This window comes from Arachis ipaensis, chromosome B3, assembly GCF_059453495.1.
Source record: "Arachis ipaensis isolate K30076 ecotype BB chromosome B3, ASM5945349v1, whole genome shotgun sequence".
Lineage (NCBI taxonomy): Eukaryota > Viridiplantae > Streptophyta > Magnoliopsida > Fabales > Fabaceae > Arachis > Arachis ipaensis.
Window position 1 is genome coordinate 143,066,585 of NC_142438.1, and position 22,315 is coordinate 143,088,899.

General features: G+C 34.9%; 2 protein-coding genes across 7 annotated transcripts; one reads left to right on the top strand and one right to left on the bottom strand.

Annotated features, from left to right (window-relative positions):
• The first annotated feature begins 3,049 nt into the window (after nucleotides 1–3,049).
• On the top strand, nucleotides 3,050–15,144 carry PAA1 (P-type ATP-ase 1). 6 transcript variants are annotated; one of them, XR_015907167.1, is made up of 19 exons: nucleotides 3,050–3,717; nucleotides 3,830–3,883; nucleotides 4,372–4,525; nucleotides 6,089–6,163; nucleotides 6,316–6,593; nucleotides 7,320–7,553; nucleotides 7,930–8,028; nucleotides 8,341–8,490; nucleotides 8,749–8,895; nucleotides 9,689–9,739; nucleotides 9,815–9,987; nucleotides 10,362–10,494; nucleotides 11,306–11,403; nucleotides 11,716–11,956; nucleotides 12,366–12,569; nucleotides 12,777–12,857; nucleotides 14,088–14,399; nucleotides 14,589–14,797; nucleotides 14,920–15,144. XR_015907167.1 is itself a non-coding variant. In XM_088507966.1 (17 exons), the coding sequence occupies exons 1-17, from the start codon at nucleotides 3,289–3,291 to the stop codon at nucleotides 14,322–14,324; spliced, it is 2,838 nt and encodes a 945-aa protein (XP_088364092.1). In that variant the 5' UTR covers nucleotides 3,106–3,288; the 3' UTR covers nucleotides 14,325–14,536. The 6 variants fall into 6 exon arrangements, 1 of the variants encoding a protein (XP_088364092.1); XR_015907169.1 differs by having other exon boundaries at nucleotides 3,106–3,717; nucleotides 14,923–15,144; XR_015907170.1 differs by having other exon boundaries at nucleotides 3,106–3,717; nucleotides 14,088–14,380.
• A 709-nt stretch (nucleotides 15,145–15,853) lies between these two features.
• LOC107631635 (potassium transporter 7) lies at nucleotides 15,854–21,911 on the bottom strand. The gene is made up of 10 exons (XM_016335141.3): nucleotides 21,158–21,911; nucleotides 20,808–21,036; nucleotides 20,452–20,700; nucleotides 20,206–20,256; nucleotides 19,815–20,075; nucleotides 19,156–19,208; nucleotides 18,926–19,040; nucleotides 18,585–18,839; nucleotides 17,344–17,866; nucleotides 15,854–16,741 (listed from the first exon to the last, which is right to left on the bottom strand). Exons 1-10 carry the CDS (start codon nucleotides 21,407–21,409, stop codon nucleotides 16,204–16,206), a joined length of 2,526 nt encoding a protein of 841 aa, XP_016190627.1. The 5' UTR covers nucleotides 21,410–21,911; the 3' UTR covers nucleotides 15,854–16,203.
• Nucleotides 21,912–22,315: the final 404 nt, after the last annotated feature.

The window sequence follows — 22,315 nt, forward strand, 5'->3', positions numbered from 1 at the left end:
GTCGTAGTTCGAAGCTGAGGCATCATCTTCAAAACATATTTTAAAAATCTAAAGTTAGCAGCATCAGTTTAGAGCTAAATGTTTGTTTCGTTCGTCTTTTTCACATGTATGCTTACGGGTTACCTGTTAAACCTTCCCACTAGTTGTCTTCTAACAATTTCAAACAGAGGATATATGCTTTAAACAGTTTAAAGTATTAATCGTTGGTTTAGACTCAATATAGTAGGCAGTGAGAGTATATGAACTCAAGTGAAATTTTGTTCGTGTGACGCGACATGATGTTCCAAAATTAGTATTGCATAAAGACTCACCATTTCACATCTTATATCTTGCATTAGGGTGCCGTCAACCATTTTTGTTAATTCTTTAGATCGTTTCCTAATTATAGTAAATGGATGCTCTATTATATTCATTTCTGTGGGGGGTTTTATGCAGCAGCCAGCAGGTCATTGTAAAGGTTGTAGTCTTGTAGATGAATCTTTTTCTTCCTTTCTTTGCAGATGTCTAAATACATTCAAAATCTCTAACAATAAGTTTACAATTATTTTCCCCATAACTTAACCAAGCAAAATCGAAGACTATTCTATTAAAATTAAAGCATAAGTCATAACACTCCCGAATCCATGATTGTATGCTAAGAAAGAAAAAAAAAATGATGGTGCAGAGGGATCGCCACGCCATTCTCGTGCCAACCACCACCAACAACAATAGTACCTAATATTCAGAGAGAGAATGAGAGATGTTACATAATTTTGTGTGTGTATATTTGTTTTAATTTTTTATATTAAAAGTAATTATAAAAATAAAATATTTAATAGAACAACACACACAAACCGTACAAACATCGTTTATACGATATTTAACAGGACTATCACCTGGCCCCATATTTTTTTACCTTTTAGCCGATTAATTTCCCGTAGTGATTCTTGAAATGAAATGCCGAGTAAACGGATAAAATGTCGAACTAGGTCTAACTGGTCAAGCTAAATACAACACTAAATGTATCTATGATGACAGAGGTCAGAGTTAGTTTAACACTTTATTTGCCTATTCAATATTAAAAAAAAAGTTCAAAAACTAATATAGTCTCCAGACTCCAGAAGCGAGAATTAAATCTTGAGACTAGTACAGTGAATTTGGAATTAAGAGACCATAAAAAATTATAAATCTGAAGGACTATTTGGAATTTAGTTAGGGCTAGTAATAGATAGGTTAGGATAGAGTTTTGACTCTATTCTAATTCTATTTGGATGTTAAAATTCTACCTTATCTTATTTGCAGATTAAGAATCTCTTAATTCTAACTCTACCCGCACCTTAAAGTTTTAAACTTTATTCTATTCGACTTATTTGCAAAAAAATATTTTTTTTAAATAAATATAAAATTCAACAATTTCAAATTTTATACATATTAATAAAATAAAAAATAAAAAACTAAGTTCAAATTAAAATTAAAAATAATAAAATCTTAAAGAAATCTAATATAAAATTATAAATAATATGACCATCAATTAGTTTAGTGGTTATTTCAAGTTTTTATAAAAATAAGATTGTGAGTTCAACAGTTTCAGGTGTACTGGGAATATCTGTGTACCAAAAATATTGGTATTCCAGTTATTTTAACCGTTGATCTAAATTATAAAATATATATATAATATATATTAAATTATTAATTAAAATCAACGGTTAAAACAACCGTTGTTCTCTTGTACACTTAAAATTTTTTCTATGTTATATAATATATTAAAAGTGCGAGTAGAGTAGGATAGGATATACCCTGAACCCGCCTCTACCCTACCCTATCTGCAGGCAAACTCACACCACACTTTATCCTATCCGCAGTGAATCAGATAGACAACCTTAACCCTGTCCAAATGAATTAATCCGAATTGATTACCCGCGAATAGGGTATATATTGCCAACTCTAGATTTAGTCGCTTTTAGCCACTTTCATACCTGTTCATTACTGTCTCATTTTTAGTATCAAGTTATCAACAATCATACATAAACCCTAAATCCTGGTTAGTATCGATGATACATATTTGGTGTTTAAACTTTTGACAAAAATATGAGATGGGTTAATCATTGTTGTTTCGTTGCTGCATCACCAATATCCACTATTCCACTGTAAGCAAATCCCACGGATGCCTTAACTATTAAGTCTAAAACTATCTCATATTTTTGAACCGCCACCATAGTCACCTTCCATGAATGGTACTAGCAGCCTAGAGAAAGAGCCACCGTAGCTTAAACAAGCGTTAGTTCTATTCTCTTTTCCGCTGATCATTCATCCCTCCTTAGAACTCATCCAACGATGATCGATATTAAGATTATTGTTTGATAGCTATATACTAAAGCTTTATGTAATCATCCATTCATTCTTTATTCTTTACATTGTACGAAGCTTTTGTTTCCATTTCTGCTACCGTGTCGATGAAGGAGAAAAGAGGGAAAAAGGGGGACGAAAGGGATTAGTGCTGAACCAGAAAAAACATTAAGTTAATAACAGCACTTCAAAGAGAATGTGACAAACCGACAAAAGGGTTAGGTGAAGACTGAAGAGTGGAGAGAGAAAAGAAGGAATTGTGAAAAACAAGGGGTCACGTGACGGGCACTATATTGCTGAATGTTTTATAATGTTATTAAAAAGAAATTTAAGTTAATGACTATTATTAATTTATTATTAAAGAATTCTGTTAGAGAACCAATGAAATATTTATACAATGTGTATAATGGACTATGAAACCATATCATGAAATCACTCATTCCAAAAGTTTAAGCTGATAGAAAAAGATAACATTAATGTTATATCTCTAATACTGAATCGGACATCCCTAAACCTCTATTATACACATTGTACACATATTTTATTCGCTCCTTAAATACTTTTAATTTTCAAACGTAACGGATGAAATATTTTGAAAAAAAAATATTTAATACATGCATAAATAAATAAAATAAAGTTCAGAAAAAAAAAATATATATATATATATATTATCATAAATATTTCTCAATTATTACAAGAGTGTCGCCCACCACAAGAAAAACGTGTAAACAGGAGTGGATTCTAATACCAATATACCGTGCACGCATACCAAATTTAATTAGCAACGCAGTGATAGGTAGAAGAAGTGAAGAAGTGAAGAAGATAAAAATAAAAGTAAATAAATAAAAGAAATAGTAGACAGTAACACGCGCAGAGCTATAACTTCGCTCAACTGGACCAGAAGATTGCTTCCACATTGAAACAGTCTCCTCTTGTTCTTCTTCAACTCTTCAGCAGAATCCAATGGATTCTGCAATCTCCGTCACTACACCGGCGCAGATGGCACTCTTCAAGGCTCTCCACCGCCACTTCGCCGCCACGGCTCCTCATCGCCTTCCTCTTCTCCGCCGCAGCCTCAAATGCGCAGTCAATTCCTACGCCTCCCGCCACATTCCGAGCTCACCCGCGGTTTTCAGTTTCTCGCCGTCGCTCAGTGCCTTCCGCGTGCTGCTTCCGCCGCGACCTCCGTGCCGTTTACGGTGCGTTTCAAGCTCCGTCGCTTCCTTCGCTTCTGAAGCCGGCGGCGGAGGCTTCGGCGGAGCCGGAACTGGCGGCGAAGGAGGAGGAGGAGGCGGCGGCGGCGAGTCTGGAGACGGTAGCGTGAAGTTAGTTGGAGACGCAGCTCAGGAGGTTTCGGCGCTTTCGCCTGATGTGATCATTCTCGATGTTTCGGTATGAAAAACTTGTTTGAGTGAAGTTTGGTTTGGTTCTCTTCTTCCGTTTTATTTTCTTTGGCATTTCTAACTAAGCTTTCTTTTACGTTCTCTTTGTGTGCGTTTGATAGGGAATGACGTGCGGTGGATGTGCTGCGACTGTAAAGAGGATTCTGGAAAGTCGTGTAAGTTCGTTGCAATATTGATTTTGATTTGGTTTAGGTGCTTCCATTATTCTATATGTGTAAATTGATTAGTGTTTGCAAATGTTGACTAACTTTGATGTTGAATGTGCTCTTGTACGTGAATAGTTGATTGGCATTTGATGTTCATGTGTGTGCAATATTTGAGATTATATTTGTAAGCATTGAATTTATATACCCACATTGTGAAATTGAACTTCCTTACACTGTGATCCAATTATAAATAGCTAAGTCTGTTGATGTTCTTAAGGTAGCATTGAGAATCTGTGACGCTATCTTCTGTAATTTTTAGTTCTGATAAAAAATCATAAAAGGACAGAAAATTCAAGGAAATGACAAGTAAGGTAGATAAGAAATTATATTTTTCTTCTTTAAATGCATGGCCATTTAGATTTTTTTTTAATTCGTTTTCTTAAATAAAGGATCAGTAATCTGAATTGTGGTTCTTTATTTCTTATGTTAATGCACAGCCCCAAGTGTCATCTGCTAGTGTGAATCTAACTACAGAGACAGCAATAGTTTGGCCTGTATCTGAAGCGAAAAAAGCACCAAATTGGCAGAAGCATTTAGGGGAGGCACTTGCAGAGCATTTGACTAACTGTGGATATAGCTCCAGCCTTCGAGGTATGTTTTCAACATTATCAGTATAATGTCTCTTTGTTTGTGTTTCTGGGATGGGAAAAAATTTAGGAAGAGGTGTCAATGGATACCACAAGCCTCAGTGAGACAATTCCTATGAAGGATCAGGATCAGGAGCCAAACCCAACATCTTAGTTGAGAGAGTTCGATCCTAGTAGTTGCTGACTCAACATGGAGTTTATTCCTTTTAATATATTAATGCCTGTTTCTTTTCGCTCCCCCTGTGGTTATTCTTTCTTTTTCCACCCTTTTATTATGAATGATACCTAGTTTGTCCCATCTTAGTAATGTCCTTTGTGCGTCTGTTATCTCTCAGTTATTGAAGAAATAATTAGAATATTTAGGGACAGTATTGTGCAGATCAATCTGTAAAAAGTGTAAACTCAGCTTTGTATTACCTTCAGAATTGTTATAGCCATTGCTTGATTATTGGTAGACCAACGTTGAACCCAAGATTTTGGTTGGGAATTATTGAATAGTGTGTGAGGATAATATTTTCGCAAGTGATTTTTCTATCAAAAGAAGTACATAGTGGTGAATTCAAATTGCCCAATAGACCTAAGATGATATTGGATGCCTTTGAAAACTGGTTATCCACTTAGCAATTATTAGTGTAAATGAGATTAGATGTTAACATATGTCATAGAATTCAATTTGATTCACATGAAGCTTGGTGGGTTAAGTGGCAGGTAAGGACGATAGCAACTGAAGGAATTATTTCATCATATAAATGCTAAAGAGTGGTTGTCTGGAGTCAATGGTATGTTCTTAATTCATGAGGTTCTGAGTTCAAAACAATACCTTTTTATATGGCTAAACTATTTCCAAATCTTATATCGACCATTCTTAGATCTATAGGATAGTTTAAAAACCATTATTGATGTTGTAATTCCTCCCTTCAGTAGGTGAGTCTCCATGGATTCTTGAGGGTGTTGGAGTTCCGTGACACTCTTCTGGCAGCCCTGCATGATGACGGATTTGCTGATGTTGACTCTGAAAGTAGCAACCCTTTAGTTATCAAGAATTTTGAGGACTCTATTTTGTATGAGACTATGAGTGATACATGGGCTTATGTAGCTGTGTAAACAATTATTGCTTACCGCCGCTCTATTTTATCTTTGCCCATTGTAGGATATAAATGAACTTTTGATATGTCTATCATGGTTGTAGCTGTATTGTTGTACTTTTAAAATCATAATTTGTTTTTCATACCCCTCATATTTCTCTTTATCATGTGCGATGGTGTAACAGTGCTGAGTTATTTCTACTTTCTTTTACTTGAGGGACAGAGGATAGTCCTTTTTATCTTTTGGCTGCATTCCCCTTATGCATGCTTGTTACCTCCTACTAGGAACAATATGCAAACTAATTTAGCAAATAACTGGGAAGAATGACTGTATTGTGCTCACCTATGATGGAAACCTGGCGTAAACCCCTCTAAATTGCTACTACAAGTTACTTTTTTGAGTGATAATTTCTAAATTAAAATCATATCAGCTTTCTCCATTGGTATGGTTGCTTGACTATCCTGCTCTTTCTTAAGTGCAGATTCGGGAAGAGACAATTTCATCCAAATTTTTGAAAGAAAGATGGAGGAAAAGCGCAAACAATTAAGACAAAGTGGTAAGAATCTCATTGAGTCTTTTCTATAAACCAAGTGTAGCGATAACAGCCTACTTCTGATATATCTGAATGGTTCTCGGAGGATTTATCTGCTTTCTAATCTTGATACTAATCATCATTGTGCTTCCTTTTTTTTCTTGTGCTGTTCTAAGGTCGCGAGCTAGCTGTTTCTTGGGCTCTTTGTGCTGTTTGTCTTGTTGGCCATCTCTCTCATTTCTTTGCAGCTAGGGCACCGTGGATTCATGCATTTCATTCTGTTGGATTTCATGTGTCACTGTCTTTGTTTACATTGCTTGGTCCTGGTCGCCAGCTTATCTTAGATGGACTAAAAAGCCTTCTTAAAGGGGCACCAAACATGAACACCTTAGTTGGTCTTGGGGCCTTGTCATCATTTACAGTCAGTTCATTTGCTACGCTGCTACCAAAATTGGTAAAATGTTCATTTGAAGTTTAGCACCAACCTGGAATTTTCATTTCATTTATTCTCTAGCTATGTTTTGTTGCTCAGTTACACTTGTAAAAGTTAAAGAAAATGGAAAACTAAAATCCCATATTTTGCGGAGTGTCTTATTTTTTGTCATTTACTTATGACTTCTAAAGTTATGGCTAATTGATGCTTGATAAGACGAGTTTTCAACTAAAAATTGCACTATAGTCATCTTCATTTATTTATCATTATATATAAAGAAGACTATAAGATAGCAGCATTTGTTATCCAGATTCTAAAAATAGAAACTAGGTAAAGTAATTAATATGCTATATCAATTCGGGTGGTTTGGTTTAGTGTGATATTTTTCTATAAATCAAACCCGCCAATGTAGGATCCGATTCATTGGTTCGGACTGATTTATGTACACCCTGTTTACCTTTACCTATAACAATGCATGTTTAATCTGTATTCTCTGTCTCATTTACTTTATGGTGCTGGTTATAATTTTATTTTTCTTTTTGGTTTTGGATAAAGACTAAGAATGGGGTGTGTCTCTTAAGCGACATGCTCACTGTTGGTGTGATGCTTCTTGTCTGTTTTCATTTGGCATATTAATCCAAAGCCAAAAAGTATATTTGTTTCCTCAAATTATACATATATACATGTGCTGGCAATCGATTTAAGTTTATATATCTTAAGTCTTAACTATATTATTTTCTAATGCAGGGTTGGAAAGCTTTCTTTGAGGAACCAATTATGCTGATTGCATTTGTCTTGTTAGGAAGGAATCTTGAGCAGAGAGCAAAAATTAAAGCAACAAGTGATATGACAGGACTTCTTAGTTTACTACCATCAAAAGCCCGCCTTCTTGTTAATAATGGGAAAACAGAAGTTGACTCAATTGTTGAAGTTCCTTCTGACAGTCTTTCTGTGGGAGACCAAATTATTGTGTTGCCTGGAGTAAGTAATATCAAAATCTACAATTTATTGGAGATAAACCTGGAGCTCCTTCAAACAGAGAAACTTTAATCTTTGTTTTTTTTTATAAAAAAAAAGAAAGGATGACTTCTATCAGCATGTCTTTGGATGGTAAAAGTTATCTAATGAGATATGAAAGATAAAGGAAGAATGATAATACTTATATTGTTAGTGTCCACAAGTACGGGAAAGGGGGATTCTTACCACATTGCTTTGTTCCTGAACCATGGTGCTCTATGTATTGCAAGACATTTTCTTATAATGATTTTAAGTTTGAACACCCTGTCTATATTTTGGGAAGTGACATGCATAAATATGTGCTTTGATATTCCTTTTAACATTCATTTTTATTCTCTAGGATCGTATCCCAGCAGATGGAATTGTCAGATCTGGTAGAAGCACTGTAGATGAGTCAAGTTTCACCGGTGAGCCACTTCCAGTAACAAAATTACCAGGGGTACCATTCTATCCTGACATATTCGTATAATATGAAATTTAGTTGTCGTTGGACGCAATGTGTTGGTTTCTTTAAGTAATGGTGCATGCTATGGTCATGGTTTGAAATTCTTCAAGGCATTGTTTGCATTTATAAATAAAACATGAAGACCAGTTGGTAATTGATGATCATGTTTTATGTCTATCTTTGTTAATGATGGACACACTTCATTTTTTGTTGATATATGATTGAGACTTTCACAGTTGTGGAACTGGCAGTACTGGGCGGTATAAGACTTAAAGTAACTTTGGTTGATGGATTTTATATCTGTAGAGTGATGTTGCAGCTGGAAGTATAAATCTTAATGGAACTCTCACAATGGAAGTAAGGAGACCAGGCGGTGAGACTGCTATGGGGGACATTGTACGTCTCGTTGAAGAGGCACAAAGCAGGGAAGCTCCAGTACAGAGATTGGCTGATAAGGTTTCTTAATTAAATCTCAATTATTTTGAGCAAGTTTGTTTCTATCTACAAATGTCTAGTCTTGCAAACTTCATGCTTCTGTATTGGGTGGTTAGCTTCAGTTATGTTTTCTTCTTTTTTATATTGTCTTCCCCCCCTTCTTTTTTCAAGTAGGATTTCTCATCCTTTTGTTCTTTGTGGCTGTATTATCCTTTTTCTTTAATATCTTATGCCTTATCCTCGTCACTAAAATTAAGTATTAGCATTTTTTGTATCCAGGTGGCTGGACACTTCACTTATGGGGTGATGGCAGTCTCTTTCACCACTTTTACATTTTGGAGTCTATTTGGCAAACATGTTTTACCTACTGCTTTATACCAAGGAAGTGCAGTTTCATTGGCTCTGCAGCTTGCTTGCAGTGTTCTGGTATGCTTCAAATGTTTATGGACGTTAAAATATCCCACGATGCATTTTGAGAAACAAGGAAGCTTGAAAATCTTGTCTACATCTCTATACAAAGCTAGCAAATTAATATTATAAAATCTGTTTTGGTGCTCTCACATAATGGGTTGGCCATTTAGATGAACTGTTCTTTTGACAAGGCACAACACTATATATTTACACATATAGCGTTAAATCTTTTTGGCTATGCTTCAAGCTTCACACGATTTTATATAAGATGTTTAGTAGTGTGTCAGAAACATAGAATCTATATTTTGGCATTTTCAGAAGGTGTAGAGTTTCTTTAACAATTCATTATTCAAATCAATTTAACTCATTCCCTTTTTATCTGCGTGTAACATCTTTAGCTACATGGTTCCTGATTTATGGTTCTTTGGGCTATGCATCTTCCCTCTTGTATTTTATTTTGAATGCTACGTCATCAGTTTGTTTGAGAGCATTTAAAGTTAAGGTATTTAAAACTGCAATAGCTTAAGACAAAAAAAAAGAAAAGAAAAGAAAAGAAAGATAGCTCTTTTGCTTTCATGAGAGACCCTTTTACTATTTAAGAGGCACACATACTTAGGTTTTGTTAGTCCAACTAAATGATTCATTTATTGTTGTTGAATAGCTATGGAAGGTAAAGTACTATAATTTTCCTTTTGAGATGAAAAATAGGAGAGAGAAAATAGCCTGCTAAATATTTTAGTTTTCAGTTACTGTCTAGATGAAGGATCTTATAGCTATTCCTGGTATTAATACTTGTCTATTGATGCAGGTTATTGCTTGTCCATGTGCACTCGGATTAGCCACACCTACTGCTGTGCTGGTAATTTCTTCATAACAATCACATCCATAAAGACTGTTTAATCTAAGATTATGGCATTGTATGTGTATTTAACAGGTTGGAACTTCTTTGGGGGCTACAAGAGGTTTGCTGTTGCGTGGTGGAAACATTCTAGAGAAGTTTGCCATGGTAGATACAGTTGTATTTGACAAAACAGGAACCCTTACAGTTGGTCGACCTGTTGTGACAAAGGTTATTGCTCCTTCATGTGAACAAAATGCAAATTCAAGGTACTACTGTACAAGATACATCCACCCATTAATCACAATCAACTTATATGGGAAGATTAAAATGACATCGACTTTGTTTGAATTCTTCATTAATACAAGATGATATCCTTTTTACTCTGACTAAAAAACATGCGTTTTGCTATGTATATTCATGCAATCAAATAATAGTTCTAATTTACATTAAGAATGTCAGAATAACCCATCGTTGTGCTCACCTTTTCTCTCTTTTTTGGTTAAAAAGAGTCTCCAAAAGAAATCTAGTGGCATTTTGTGAAACATAAATCTAGATATGTAAAAAATATGTATATACTGTATGAATTCTTCTGTTGAAGTTATCCAACTCAATGTGGTATAAAGTTCATTTTTTAATTCAGCCAAGCAGAAGAGAATACATGGTCTGATGTCGAAGTTTTGAGGTTAGCAGCTGCGGTAGAATCGAATTCAGTACATCCAGTTGGGAAAGCTATTGTGGATGCTGCTCAGAAAGTTAATTGTACTAACGCTAAGGTTCTTCTTTCTCTATTCAACTTCCCCATCCTGACATCAAGTGTTCTCACTGCTTTATTCTGTTACGAACTTTACTTCTTTTCTCTCATCATATCACCCACTGTTCTTTGGTCTCTTCTTGCTCATACAAATCACATGACGCTTTTGCTTTACATGAGCTGATAAATTGAATATATTCTAATACATCTTTTTGGTGTAGTATTAAATATCATATCATTAGCTTTAATTGTTATAGTATCTTTTATTTATTTATTTATTTTTTTAAATTATTGATTAGTTTATCATATTAATAAAATGTATTTTGCTTAAATAGTGGAAATAAATAAACAAAATTATTTGAAAATTAAAATAAAAAGATAATAACATTGTTATATTTGCCGACCATGCTCTTTACTATATTACCTGGTTTATCTATGCGTCTGAGTGTGTATGTATCAGAAAGGGAATGATATCATAGTTTATAATACTGGTGGATTTTTGGCATTCCATGAGCTAATCTGCCTCTAATAACAGTTGGCTAATTGCTATTGAGTTGCTATTCTCTTGTAGAGGAGAAACGACTGGGTACTTAACTTTGTTTTGTGCCCCCTTTTACTGTCAGTATATGCCATCTATATGAGATTGACTTATTAATAGGCAATGTTTATTGGCTGTAAGACTCACTGACTAATGTACTTTTGTAAAATAGAACCTTTTGGTGGTAATTTGTGAATGGCTGAAATCTGTAATTCATGTTAAATATATTGTCATAAAGGTTAGTTTCATGAGGACACACCTGTTAGTGTATGTATGCCTTACTACAAATTTGCAGGTTGCAGATGGAACATTCCTTGAAGAACCTGGTTCTGGTGCAGTAGCAACTGTTGATAACAAAAAGGTCTCTGTTGGGACATTGGATTGGATCACCAGGTACTGGAGTATTTTATTTTTATCATTCTCTGAAAATATACAGGATAGGATGCACCTCAAATTTTTTTTTTTTTTTTAAATTTAATTTATTTAAAGGAATTTTTTTCCATTTTTTTTTTCAAATGAATGCAGCATATTGCTGATTATGCTTGCTTTAGATTCATCCATGTTACTAAGATACTGGATGGTAGCTTTGTTCTTTTTTATTTCTTAAAAAAAATGTATATACTATAAATTTTGTTTAGTTGTAGAACTTTTTCTTGCCTTTTTCTTTATAAAGTTCTTACGTCAGCATATATTTCCTTTATATAGGCATGGGGTTAGCAGCAAGATACATCAAGAATTGGAGGATTTTAAAAATCAATCTGTTGTCTATGTTGGAGTAAATGATACTCTAGCTGGCCTTATTTATTTTGAAGATGAGATAAGGGAAGATGCAAAACACGTTGTTGATCAATTGTCTAAGCAAGGTATTGGAGTATACATGCTGTCTGGAGACAAAAGGAATGCAGCTGAGCATGTTGCATCCCTTGTTGGAATCTCTAAAGAGAAGGTAAAAGGTTGCATACCTTGACATAGCTGAATTGAGTCATCTATTGCTTTATTACTCAGAAACTTCTACATTTACACTGTATAAAGTGTGGAGCTACAAACTTTGACGATGTTCATGACCCCAAGCCTAAACATGCTGTGTGTGTGTTTGACTGCTGTTTACTTACAGCAATTGATTCCCACCTTGTGGTATATGTAAGGGTGTGCAGCGTGTGTGTGTAACTGCTGCTGTTTTAGACTTGCAGCAATTGATTCCCACCTTGTCCATATGTAATCTTTTTGCTGGCTATTTCAGCTTTAGCATAGATGTCTGTGTACGTCTTTGGTCCAAATTCTTCTTGTACACAATTCCCCCCTTTTTTTGGTTAGTTAATGATTGTTAGTACTTGGAAAATTTGTGCCAATTGCAGGTTCTATCTGGAGTGAAACCAGATGGGAAAAAGAAGTTCATAAATGAACTACAGAAAGATCAGAAGATTGTAGCTATGGTTGGTGATGGAATTAATGATGCAGCTGCCCTGGCCTCTTCACATATTGGTATCGCATTAGGTGGAGGTGTTGGAGCTGCTAGTGAGGTGTCTTCTATTGTATTGATGCGCAACCAGCTCTCACAGGTATTTTTCTTTTTTAGGATCTTTTATTTATTCTAATCTTCTTAAAACTTTTCTGCATTGTCCAAAGTTGTCTTCACCTTACAATATGTAGGACATGTCTTAAGTTTAAAAATGAATTTACTTCAATTATCTCAGCCTCAAATACTTCTTGAATCTTGATGAAATGTATTCAAGGTATCTAATCTGTTATGACTATGCTCTATGCAGTTAGTTGATGCTTTGGAGCTCAGCAGGCTAACCATGAATACTGTAAAACAAAATCTTTGGTGGGCCTTCATATACAACATTGTAAGTTCTCCCGTCCAATATAGAAATTGATCTGCATTTAAAACAGGTTGCTGCAGTGTTTGTCTTAAATTTTATTTATTTATATATTATTATTATTATTATTATTTTGGTGTATTTAGATAGTGATAGAGAGAGGGCCCATGTGATTTGTTAGTGGGAAAATTTGTATATTCGAGAGTGTTGAGGAGGGAGAATTTATTCTGATTCTACATAAAGGAAATTAGAGGAAGGTGAACGGCTGTGAGTTGAATTTTTTTCAGGTTGGAATTTGAGCTCCACATCAATATGTTCTAAGTTCTAACAGCTTATTTCATGCTACTCTTCGTATTAAAAGTTAAAACGCAGAATACAATAAGTGTCGGATCTAATTTAAGTAATGTTCAACTGACCAGTAAAATTTTGAGCACCGATTCTACCTCTAGGAAGAGTATTGTCATGAAACCACTGGTCGATGTCTCGCATCTCTGTTACCAGCCTGCCACTGTCCATTGCACCTTCTTTTATTTTATTTTATTTTTTAATTTTTTATGCACCCACTAAAATAACTATATAAACACGTATCATCTTTAAACTTGACATTTTGAGTCATGTTATGACAAGATAAATAACAAGATTTGCACGAGGGAGAGGGGGAAGAAAGGATAGGACCAAGTAAGTACAAAAAGAAGGCTGCTATGTTGGGAAATGCTAAAACTAATTTTGTTTCTTTCTTTTTCATAATTGTTTTGCCAATGTTGCCATGATTTTGATGGTGGTTGTTATTTCTTGTGTCAAATATTTGATCAACACTGTTTCTTATTTATTTATTTATCTTTTATTTACGGGCATTTATCATCATTATTTTATTTTTATTTTTTTTACAAAGTTAGGAGTGAGATTCGAACCCGAGACCTCTAGGTGAGGATAGGAAGACTATGCCATTTGAACTATACCTCGTTGACACATTTTTCATCATTATTATTATTATTTGGTGTGTCTTGAAGTTAATATAACTTGAACAAAACAAAGATAACTTATATTGTGTGTTTATTCCACTGCCACCGGGATACTTATAAGTTATAACTTACTTTGTAACTACTAGTTAAGTTTTAGTTCATTTTGTATTATATTCAACCCAGTTTGGGACTGATTATTCTTCATTTGTTGTTCCAACGCTTCTATTGATTTTTTAATCTCTGGAAATGTGCTATTCAAATGGTGTGTTATAATTATATGTCTATCTTTATACAGGTAGGGATTCCAATTGCTGCTGGAGTGTTATTCCCTATAAATGGAACCATGCTGACTCCATCAATTGCTGGGGCTCTCATGGGGTTGAGTTCCATCGGTGTAATGACCAACTCGTTACTTTTAAGATTCAGATTTTCTGCAAAGCAGAAACAAATACATGGCATGTTGCCGAAGACCAAAATCTATGCAGATTCTGACCTGGAAAACCAAAACCAGAAACTGAAATACCGGTATTAGATGTTAGGAGGCTCCTCCTAATAGCATAGAAACGAGGTTCCCCATCCTGATGTCAGGTTAAGTAGAGCATGCTAGGTATATGCCTCATAAATTCTAACCTTTGATCTTTGCCATCACAATGGTGGGGACACCACCCTAATTTATATAATGTATAATTGGAGGATATGAAAACAATTTTTTATTTGAACTAAATAAAATAAATTCCATAACCATTTTGGGTCTTCCATCCTGTTTATATTATCTTGACGTTTCCCATGTCATCAGGATTACTGCATAATGCCGGCTTTGCATGGGGATATTAGGTGAGGCATCATCCTTAGGCTACCGTTATAAGGATGAGGAATTTTAATATGGGCCATGCTATCCCTACTCTCTGAATTGGATCCTCTACAACGAGAGTAGTTATAAATAATAAAGTGAAGAATCGATCAATTGCTTTTATTGTGCATGGATTTCACCGAACTGATTTAAAGGTAATTAATTTGTCATTCCTTCACTTTACAACCACTCTCACTTCACAGAATCCTAATATATTCTTGGAAAGACAATATAACTTTCTATTAACTCTATTCTGTCTTTTATTCCTTCCCGCCAGTAGCTAAGCTTGTGGCAGCGTCGTTTGTGTCAAAATAACTTATCCTTCCAATGTTCTTGCATCGGGATACCTTGCAATCTCATGAAATTCATTCGTATAATGCCTTTTTTGTATTTGTAAATATTACATTTCATATTCTGTGAGAAAAATATCTTCATATTGCACCTCAACAATTTTTTTTATTTAATATTGGATTTAATTTATACATATGGATGATAATGTAAATTCAGTTTGTATCGTCACTTAAATGATTAAACCAAGAGAATAATTTGACCAATTTAAAAATTATAAACCAATTTAATTATGATAAAAATTTACATATAGTTATTTTTATGTAAAGTTAATAGTTAAAAACTGTTTCACTAAATTGTAATTTAACAGTTCTTAATAATTAATAAAAGTTTTCACCTTTAATTATTTTGAAAAAATCAACTTAACAGAATACAATGTCCAATTTCTTAAATATTGCTCGCTCTTCTCTTTGTCTTTTTCTATCTGCAGTTAAATAAAAATAAAATTTAATAGTGCATAATGAACCTATTGTCCAAATAAAGAACATACTATATTGTCCAAAGAAAGAACATACTTCTAAACAACGTAACCATCGATCATTGAGGAAAATATCAACCTTTTAGAATCCTAAATGCTCAAGTTTGCAATAATCATATCAAGTTTTCTAACGTTATCTTAGTAAAGATGTAGGAATAACCTTAATAATAATAAAAGAAAGGTGAAAATTTAGGTGTAGTCAACTTTCCGTAAAGTTGATAACTAAAAATTGTTAGATAAAAATTTAGTCAAATCGGTTAAATTATTTAACGACTTTTAACTGTCAATTTCACATGAAGTAGACCACACCTGAATTTTTACCAAAAGAAAAACATGTAAGAATAGCCTATAAGATCCGATCAGATACCACTGTACAAACTCGGCGTTTTGTAAAACTGAACTGGAATTCCACACCCGCATTTCTACACAGCAATGTATATGTATATATATTTTTCCCCTCTCCCTTTCCTTAAAAATGTTACAAATATCAGTTTCTTTCTGTTCCCAGCCTGTTCCAATTCTGTATACCCACGTAGCAATTGACAACCATAAGGAACATAAAAAATTTCCGAATGATGAACTGGAAAGATATTCAGTAAGTTTGGAAACCACGTATCCGAGCAAACCATTCGAACTGTGCAGTTTCAAATGAGACCCCTCCAAGACCCACTCACTGCTACCTTTCTGTTTTCCAAATTAACTTGCATTTGTTTTATTCGGGTGCAAAAAATGTGTTCAAACCATGTAAGTCATGCCAACCTGCATCAGATTTGAATGGGGTACACTTAAGTTTGCGATACCCCTCCTGCAGTTCTTTCTCAAAAAGGCATAAAAATAGTTAATAACTAGCTTCTTTAAGAACCAGGAGTCTTTCCTAGCCCGTATATCCCCATGACCAACAAGATAAACAACTCCAGATTCTTTAGCCTTGCGTATAAAAGATAACTCTCTTTCAAGACTCTGCTCTGCGTCAAGCACTGGGGGATTATTTGAAGATGCTGAAGCCACCTCCTCTGATGTGCTTGCTTCAAAAGTGGGAATGTTTGTATCATTAAATTCAGCCAGAAGGGGAACGCCGAGTGAGTAAACACTCCCATTGGGAGCTATGAGGACCCTAGAAGCAGAATAGTCATCTTCTGAATCACTATCATCATCCCCATCACTCTCAAGTGACCTCTCTTGAGCTTCTCGACGTATAAACTTCTCTAGGCTCTCCATCAATAGCTGCTCAAAAGTCTGGTGATTTTCTTTGCGAACATCTTTGTAGCCATACCTGTTGGCATATATCAGAGAGGATCAGAGAAAATGGGGAGATTCAAACTTTTCTCTTGATTAGATGTGTAGAGACAATACGGAATTGGAAAAGAATCCCCCAAATAAAACCTTGATTTGGACAGAAAAAAAGGTTGTTCAATTGGAATTAGGATTACATTTCTTTTCTTCTTACTTCCTTTCCAACCAAGAGAGTTATTGCTCTCCAGCCAAGTAAAACGACATTATAATTGCCAGGATCAGTATGTATCATTAGAATTTCACAGTGTGCTCACGTAAAACATAAAATATACGTTCAATTCACAAACAAATAACTGCTCAAACATAACTGTCAAAATAGTTTAAGTTATTATTAGTTGATTTAACGTCTAAACACTAATAAAGATTTCACAATAGTAATTTTTTTCCCAAGAATCCCTAATATAATTTTTTCTATATTATGTCATGGAATTAATGTTTTGACAGATGATCATGTAACATTTTCTTTTCACAATCTATTAGACTTCCCCAAAACTAGACCACTTACATGGATATTAAGTTAGCCCCAGTGATCTCATATAGTTACACATCACACATGTTCCTAAGAAAATTTGAGATCATTACCTGGCAATACAACGAAATATATGATAGCTTTTCTGGCAGACTCGCCTGAACAGGAACCTTTCACTTTGAGGTACCATAGAAACTGGAACATACTTGATACTCACAAATATGATCATGGAGTGTATTGCAGGAAGTGTGGTTAGAAAATGTCCAAAAATTCCTGGAATTCCTTTGACCAACTCATTATAAAGTAACCCAATCCCAGGAGCTCGTATTGTCCCCAGATTGGAGCCCAATTCTCGCATTAAATCCATTGACAGCTTCTGCTTGACTTCAGTTTCATATTTAAGTTTGCTTCCATAATTCCATACGAACATTATAAAAAAATTTATTATGCCTAAGACCAGTATAATCCAACTTCCATCCGGTATACTACACAAAACTGAGGAAAAGAAAGCCAACTCCAATCCCAAGAAGACTACCACAAAACTTAGCACTATGATGATGTGTGTCTGCCATATAAGGACCATAACAAGGGTTACTAAAATAGTGGTCATCATCATCACCCCCAGCTCAGCAATGCCTGAAAAAGATAAAATTTACAAGCTCAAGACTATATATTTCATATTCATAATAAAGAGATAAGTTCAGCGCTGAAAACACAAGAATCAACTTCCTCCTCCTATCTAAGCCAGCAGGTCAAAATAATGTTTAATCCATGAGTGAGTGTTGAATGGTCGGATCAAATTTATTAATGAATAGGCCACAGGTTTAATTGCGCGTACTGCACATCTACTTTGTACTTAATCTGTAAGTACCATTATAAGGCCCTGCAGAATCTCACAGCATATCCTGACCTTGGAATGAAACAACCTACCCTCCCTCTGAACTTTTAAATATCCAGAAAAAGGAAGGTTTGATTGCATCCATTTCAAATCACATGACGATTGACACTTTTTAAAAGCTTGCAGATGGAACCAAACATATATCTTTATATTTTATATGTATGGAATGTAATAATTGTGAGCATACAGAGTTTCGAAAGAACTGTGCAATGATAGTATTCAATGCAATCAGTGCACACAGGTTTCTTGATGCGAATTAGATCCTTTTAAACATAATTCAACCACTGCTATTATTATTTTTTAACAATAGTTGAGGATATATTTAAATAGTTGATATCCCATTGAACATGTGAAACTATTTACAGTTCGACAGGTGATATGCATATCCACAACAAATAAATTTGATAAAATACCTTGAAAGATTAAAATAAAGAAACTGAAAAAAAAAATAATTACCATATGCATTTCCAATCTCATCAATGTTGGATATAGAGCAGACAAACACCAGGGAAACAACCAATAGAAACCAGTTTATGACAGGGATATAGATCTGGCCCATAAATTTCCGAGAAGTATGAACTATTTTTAGACGAGGAAAACAACCAAGTGCAGTTGACTGCTTTATACATGAAAATGTGGCTGTCGTCATAGCCCGGCTAGCAATTAGTGCAGCAACAAGAGCAATGAGGAAAGTTGGCCAGAATGCACCTCCTACACATAAAGATTTTAAACTGTAAAGACTTGTGACAGCAGATAGCCAGATAATGATGAACAGTAGAACAGAACCTGGCACTTACTTGGAACAGAAGAAAAAAAGGCTTGACCAGCATCAGCATGGTTTTCCATAAGATATGCTGCTTGACCCAAATAACCCAATAGTAAACACGGCAAAACAAGAAAGACAAACGTAAGCTGCAAACAAAAAATTTCATGAATTCATCCATTTGTTAGTGAAAAGGAAGATAAAGGGAGTAAAAGAAATGAAAATAGAGGCTATGATAGTATTAACTTTCACATGATTTGTTACCTGAACTGATCGAACAGAGAAATAACAAAGATCTGCAAACATGGCCTCAGAACCTGTAAATGATCCAGTAAAAAGTATTAACCTATAGCATAAGAGATAGACATGTAAGAGATGGTTAAGTTTAAATTGCATAGTTTGCATATCAATATATCAAATTGTTTGTGTATATGTGTGATTTTGACATGACACCACTTATATCCATGGTTGATTAAATTGCATGCCTCTTGCAAAGCAAAGGAAGAAAGTGTCACTAAAAGACATATCACATTTGAGTAATCTTTGTCCAACTTGTTCTCCAGCAAATATCAGTGTAAACTAGTTTTACACGTGCATAAGCAATTGCTTAATTTTGATGCACTATTTGTGGAAACCAGTTTTACACGCGCATCCAATCACATAACGTCACGTCGCGAAAATAACTATCTTTTACACTGAACGTGTGAATAGTCATCCTAAAGAATGGATGTGATCGAACAACCGTGTAAAACATTTTACACAGTCCGTGCATCAAAATTAAACTACTATATGAGAGAGAGAGAGAGAGAGAGAGAGAGAGAGAGAGAGAGAGAGAGAGAGAGAGAGTATAGCAAAATTAGAAGTACAGCACAGAACACAATATTGCATCTACTATACCAAGGATCTTGCATATAAGTGCTTACCAGTTGCACACAAAATACAGCCCCCTAGTGAATACCATGCTTTGGTTGAATTCCTTGCGAAGAAATAATAGATGTGAATAGGATTAAAGGCCCTCAAGACACTAGTGTCATATGTGACTAGATTGTATATCCCAATGCCCGCAAGAGAGCAAAACCATATGAACAAAGCAGGTCCTACAGCAAGCCCCATTTTACTTGTTCCATACTTCTGCACACTGAACAAGATGATGAGGCAAGTAACAGAAATCATCACTACTTCATCTGCATAATCAAGGAAAAAGAATAAGTGACCAATTCAACTATTAAAATAACCATTATATAGGAGTAGGAATCAGCTTATTAGTTGTTAGTATGCGGGCAAAGAATTCATCAATTGGTTAACTCTCAATACCTTGCTCAATTGCATCTACGCCGACTCGCAAACCATTAACAGATGATAGAACTGCAGGAAGTTATGGACATAAATTAATATTAAGAACTAAAAGTGGTTATTGAAATTTGAAAAACGATATTTGGCCTTGAACAGAAACAGCAAGATATCATTACAAGCATGATATAGATGTCAGTCCAAATGCCTTCTGATCAAAGCATCTCCAAATAATGTACAAAATACACAACAAAACAGTAGTTAATAAACCTGACATTGCCGGTGTTACAACCCCATTAGCTATCACCATAGAAGTACCAGCAAGCACTAATAGAAGCAGAATCTTCTTGAGAGTCACTGAAGACTCTAGCCTTTCCTTGAATTTTAATGACCTTTCAAGCTCAGGGGAAGGCACCTTCAGCCTAAATCCTGATATCCGGGCATCTGATGGCAACTGATTGGGAAGTAGACTCACCTTAGCATTACGACAAATCAAAGAGTACAAGGCAAATGTGCCACCTGCAATGGTTTCAAGACAATCATACATTTGGTCCAGAGAACTAATGAGAAAGAGAGAGAGAACAGAAAAAGAACAGTGAAGGAAAATCTTCAAAACAATAACATACCTTCACCATCATCGTTGGCCCACAGAACAACCAGTACATACTTCACCAAAGGAATCAATAGTAGAGTATACAATACAAGTGACAATGCCCCAATAATGTCCTCATTGTCATTAATAGGGGCCTTCCTGAACATAACACTGAAGGTATATAATGGACTCGTTCCAACATCACCAAATACAACACCAAGAGTTTGAAAAGCCAATATGATTCTCTTTCCCATGTTGACATCCTGAAACAAGGCATGTCGTTACAGCAGAAATCAAACAACTCCAATATCCACTCAAAGCAAGCAAAAAATATAATATTTGAAGGGAAAACACTGATAATAAATTTAAAACTCGAGAAGTCACCTCAAATTCGTTTCTCTGAACACCAGGGACCTCAAGAGCTTCAACATCGAAGGAATCGATTCGCGGGCCAGTTCGAACGAGCCTCTGCTCGCCATTATCCTCGTCCTCAGAATCCAGAACAGAATGGTGGTGCCGCAAATCGGCCTCGAACTCATCAATCTCGGAGGCATCGTCCTCGTCTTCCTGGAAAACCCACCTCGATTCCGTGGAATCCATCGACGAACCCCTCTCTGGATCCCCGTACTCAGCCATCGCCTCCGCGCAGAAGAAGAGCTCAAATTAAAGGTTCAGAAATGACGGGAATAAGAAAACGAATTAGGAATTTTAGGGTTTGGCATAGAGATTTAGGAATTGGAGAGGAAATTGAGCTGAATTTGATTAGAAGGAGAAGAAGAGGAAGGTGGAGATCACGAGCATATTGATGGCGATGGTGGTGGTGGTGGTGGTGGTGATGCGATGCAAAATTGGAAACGACACGTGATGCAGATGTCGTTTAGCGTGAAAAATTAGAACCAAGTAACAAACCGTGTCAGCGTCGTTGTGTTCAATTCAGCTGCTACAAATACTATACTCCACAGTCTCCACGGCTGTGTCCATCATCTTCATATGCATGAGTTTTCAGTTTTCACGTGCTAATGAATCAAATTTCATTGATGCTTTATGGATTTTCCTGTGTAACATTGCACAAAGGCTAGAAAGTAGAAAGTGCCACGCCTTCTTTTTTCTGCTTCTAATCAATTAGCATGGTTAGGCACTTTTTACAAAATTAATAATATAAATTTTCTTATAGCTTAAATGTTATTATAAATTGTTTAGAAAAGCTATTTTTAATTATGGATAAATGTACTTAACAAAACTTTTTTAAGTATTAAAATTGGGTAGACTATGCTAATATCCACAAAGATTTTTTATATATGTACCCAAGAAAAGAAAAGAAAAGAAAAGAAAAACGAAAAGGCAAGGCATAGTGAACCCCGCCAAAAGATTTAATTAACGTTGATTTGAATTTAATTTTGATAATTTATTAATATTAATTTAATTTTCATCTGCTATACATTCTTTAATTTCTATAATTATTTAATTATACTCTTAGCTATACAGTTTATTAGCAAAGAAGAATAGAAAAAGATTATAAAATTCTTTTTAATTGTTAAAACA

Coding starts and splice junctions, on each gene's coding strand:
- PAA1 (XM_088507966.1), top strand. CDS start 3,289: ATGGATTCTGCAATCTCCGTCACTACACCGGCGCAGATGGCACTCTTC. Junction 4,526..6,088: donor ATATAGCTCCAGCCTTCGAG/GTATGTTTTCAA, acceptor TCTTAAGTGCAG/ATTCGGGAAGAGACAATTTC. Junction 12,858..14,087: donor GGGCCTTCATATACAACATT/GTAAGTTCTCCC, acceptor ATCTTTATACAG/GTAGGGATTCCAATTGCTGC.
- LOC107631635 (XM_016335141.3), bottom strand. CDS start 21,409: ATGGCTGAGTACGGGGATCCAGAGAGGGGTTCGTCGATGGATTCCACG. Junction 19,041..19,155: donor TCTCTGTTCGATCAGTTCAG/GTAACAAATCAT, acceptor TTTTGTTTGCAG/CTTACGTTTGTCTTTCTTGT. Junction 16,742..17,343: donor ATATTTCGTTGTATTGCCAG/GTAATGATCTCA, acceptor ATATGCCAACAG/GTATGGCTACAAAGATGTTC.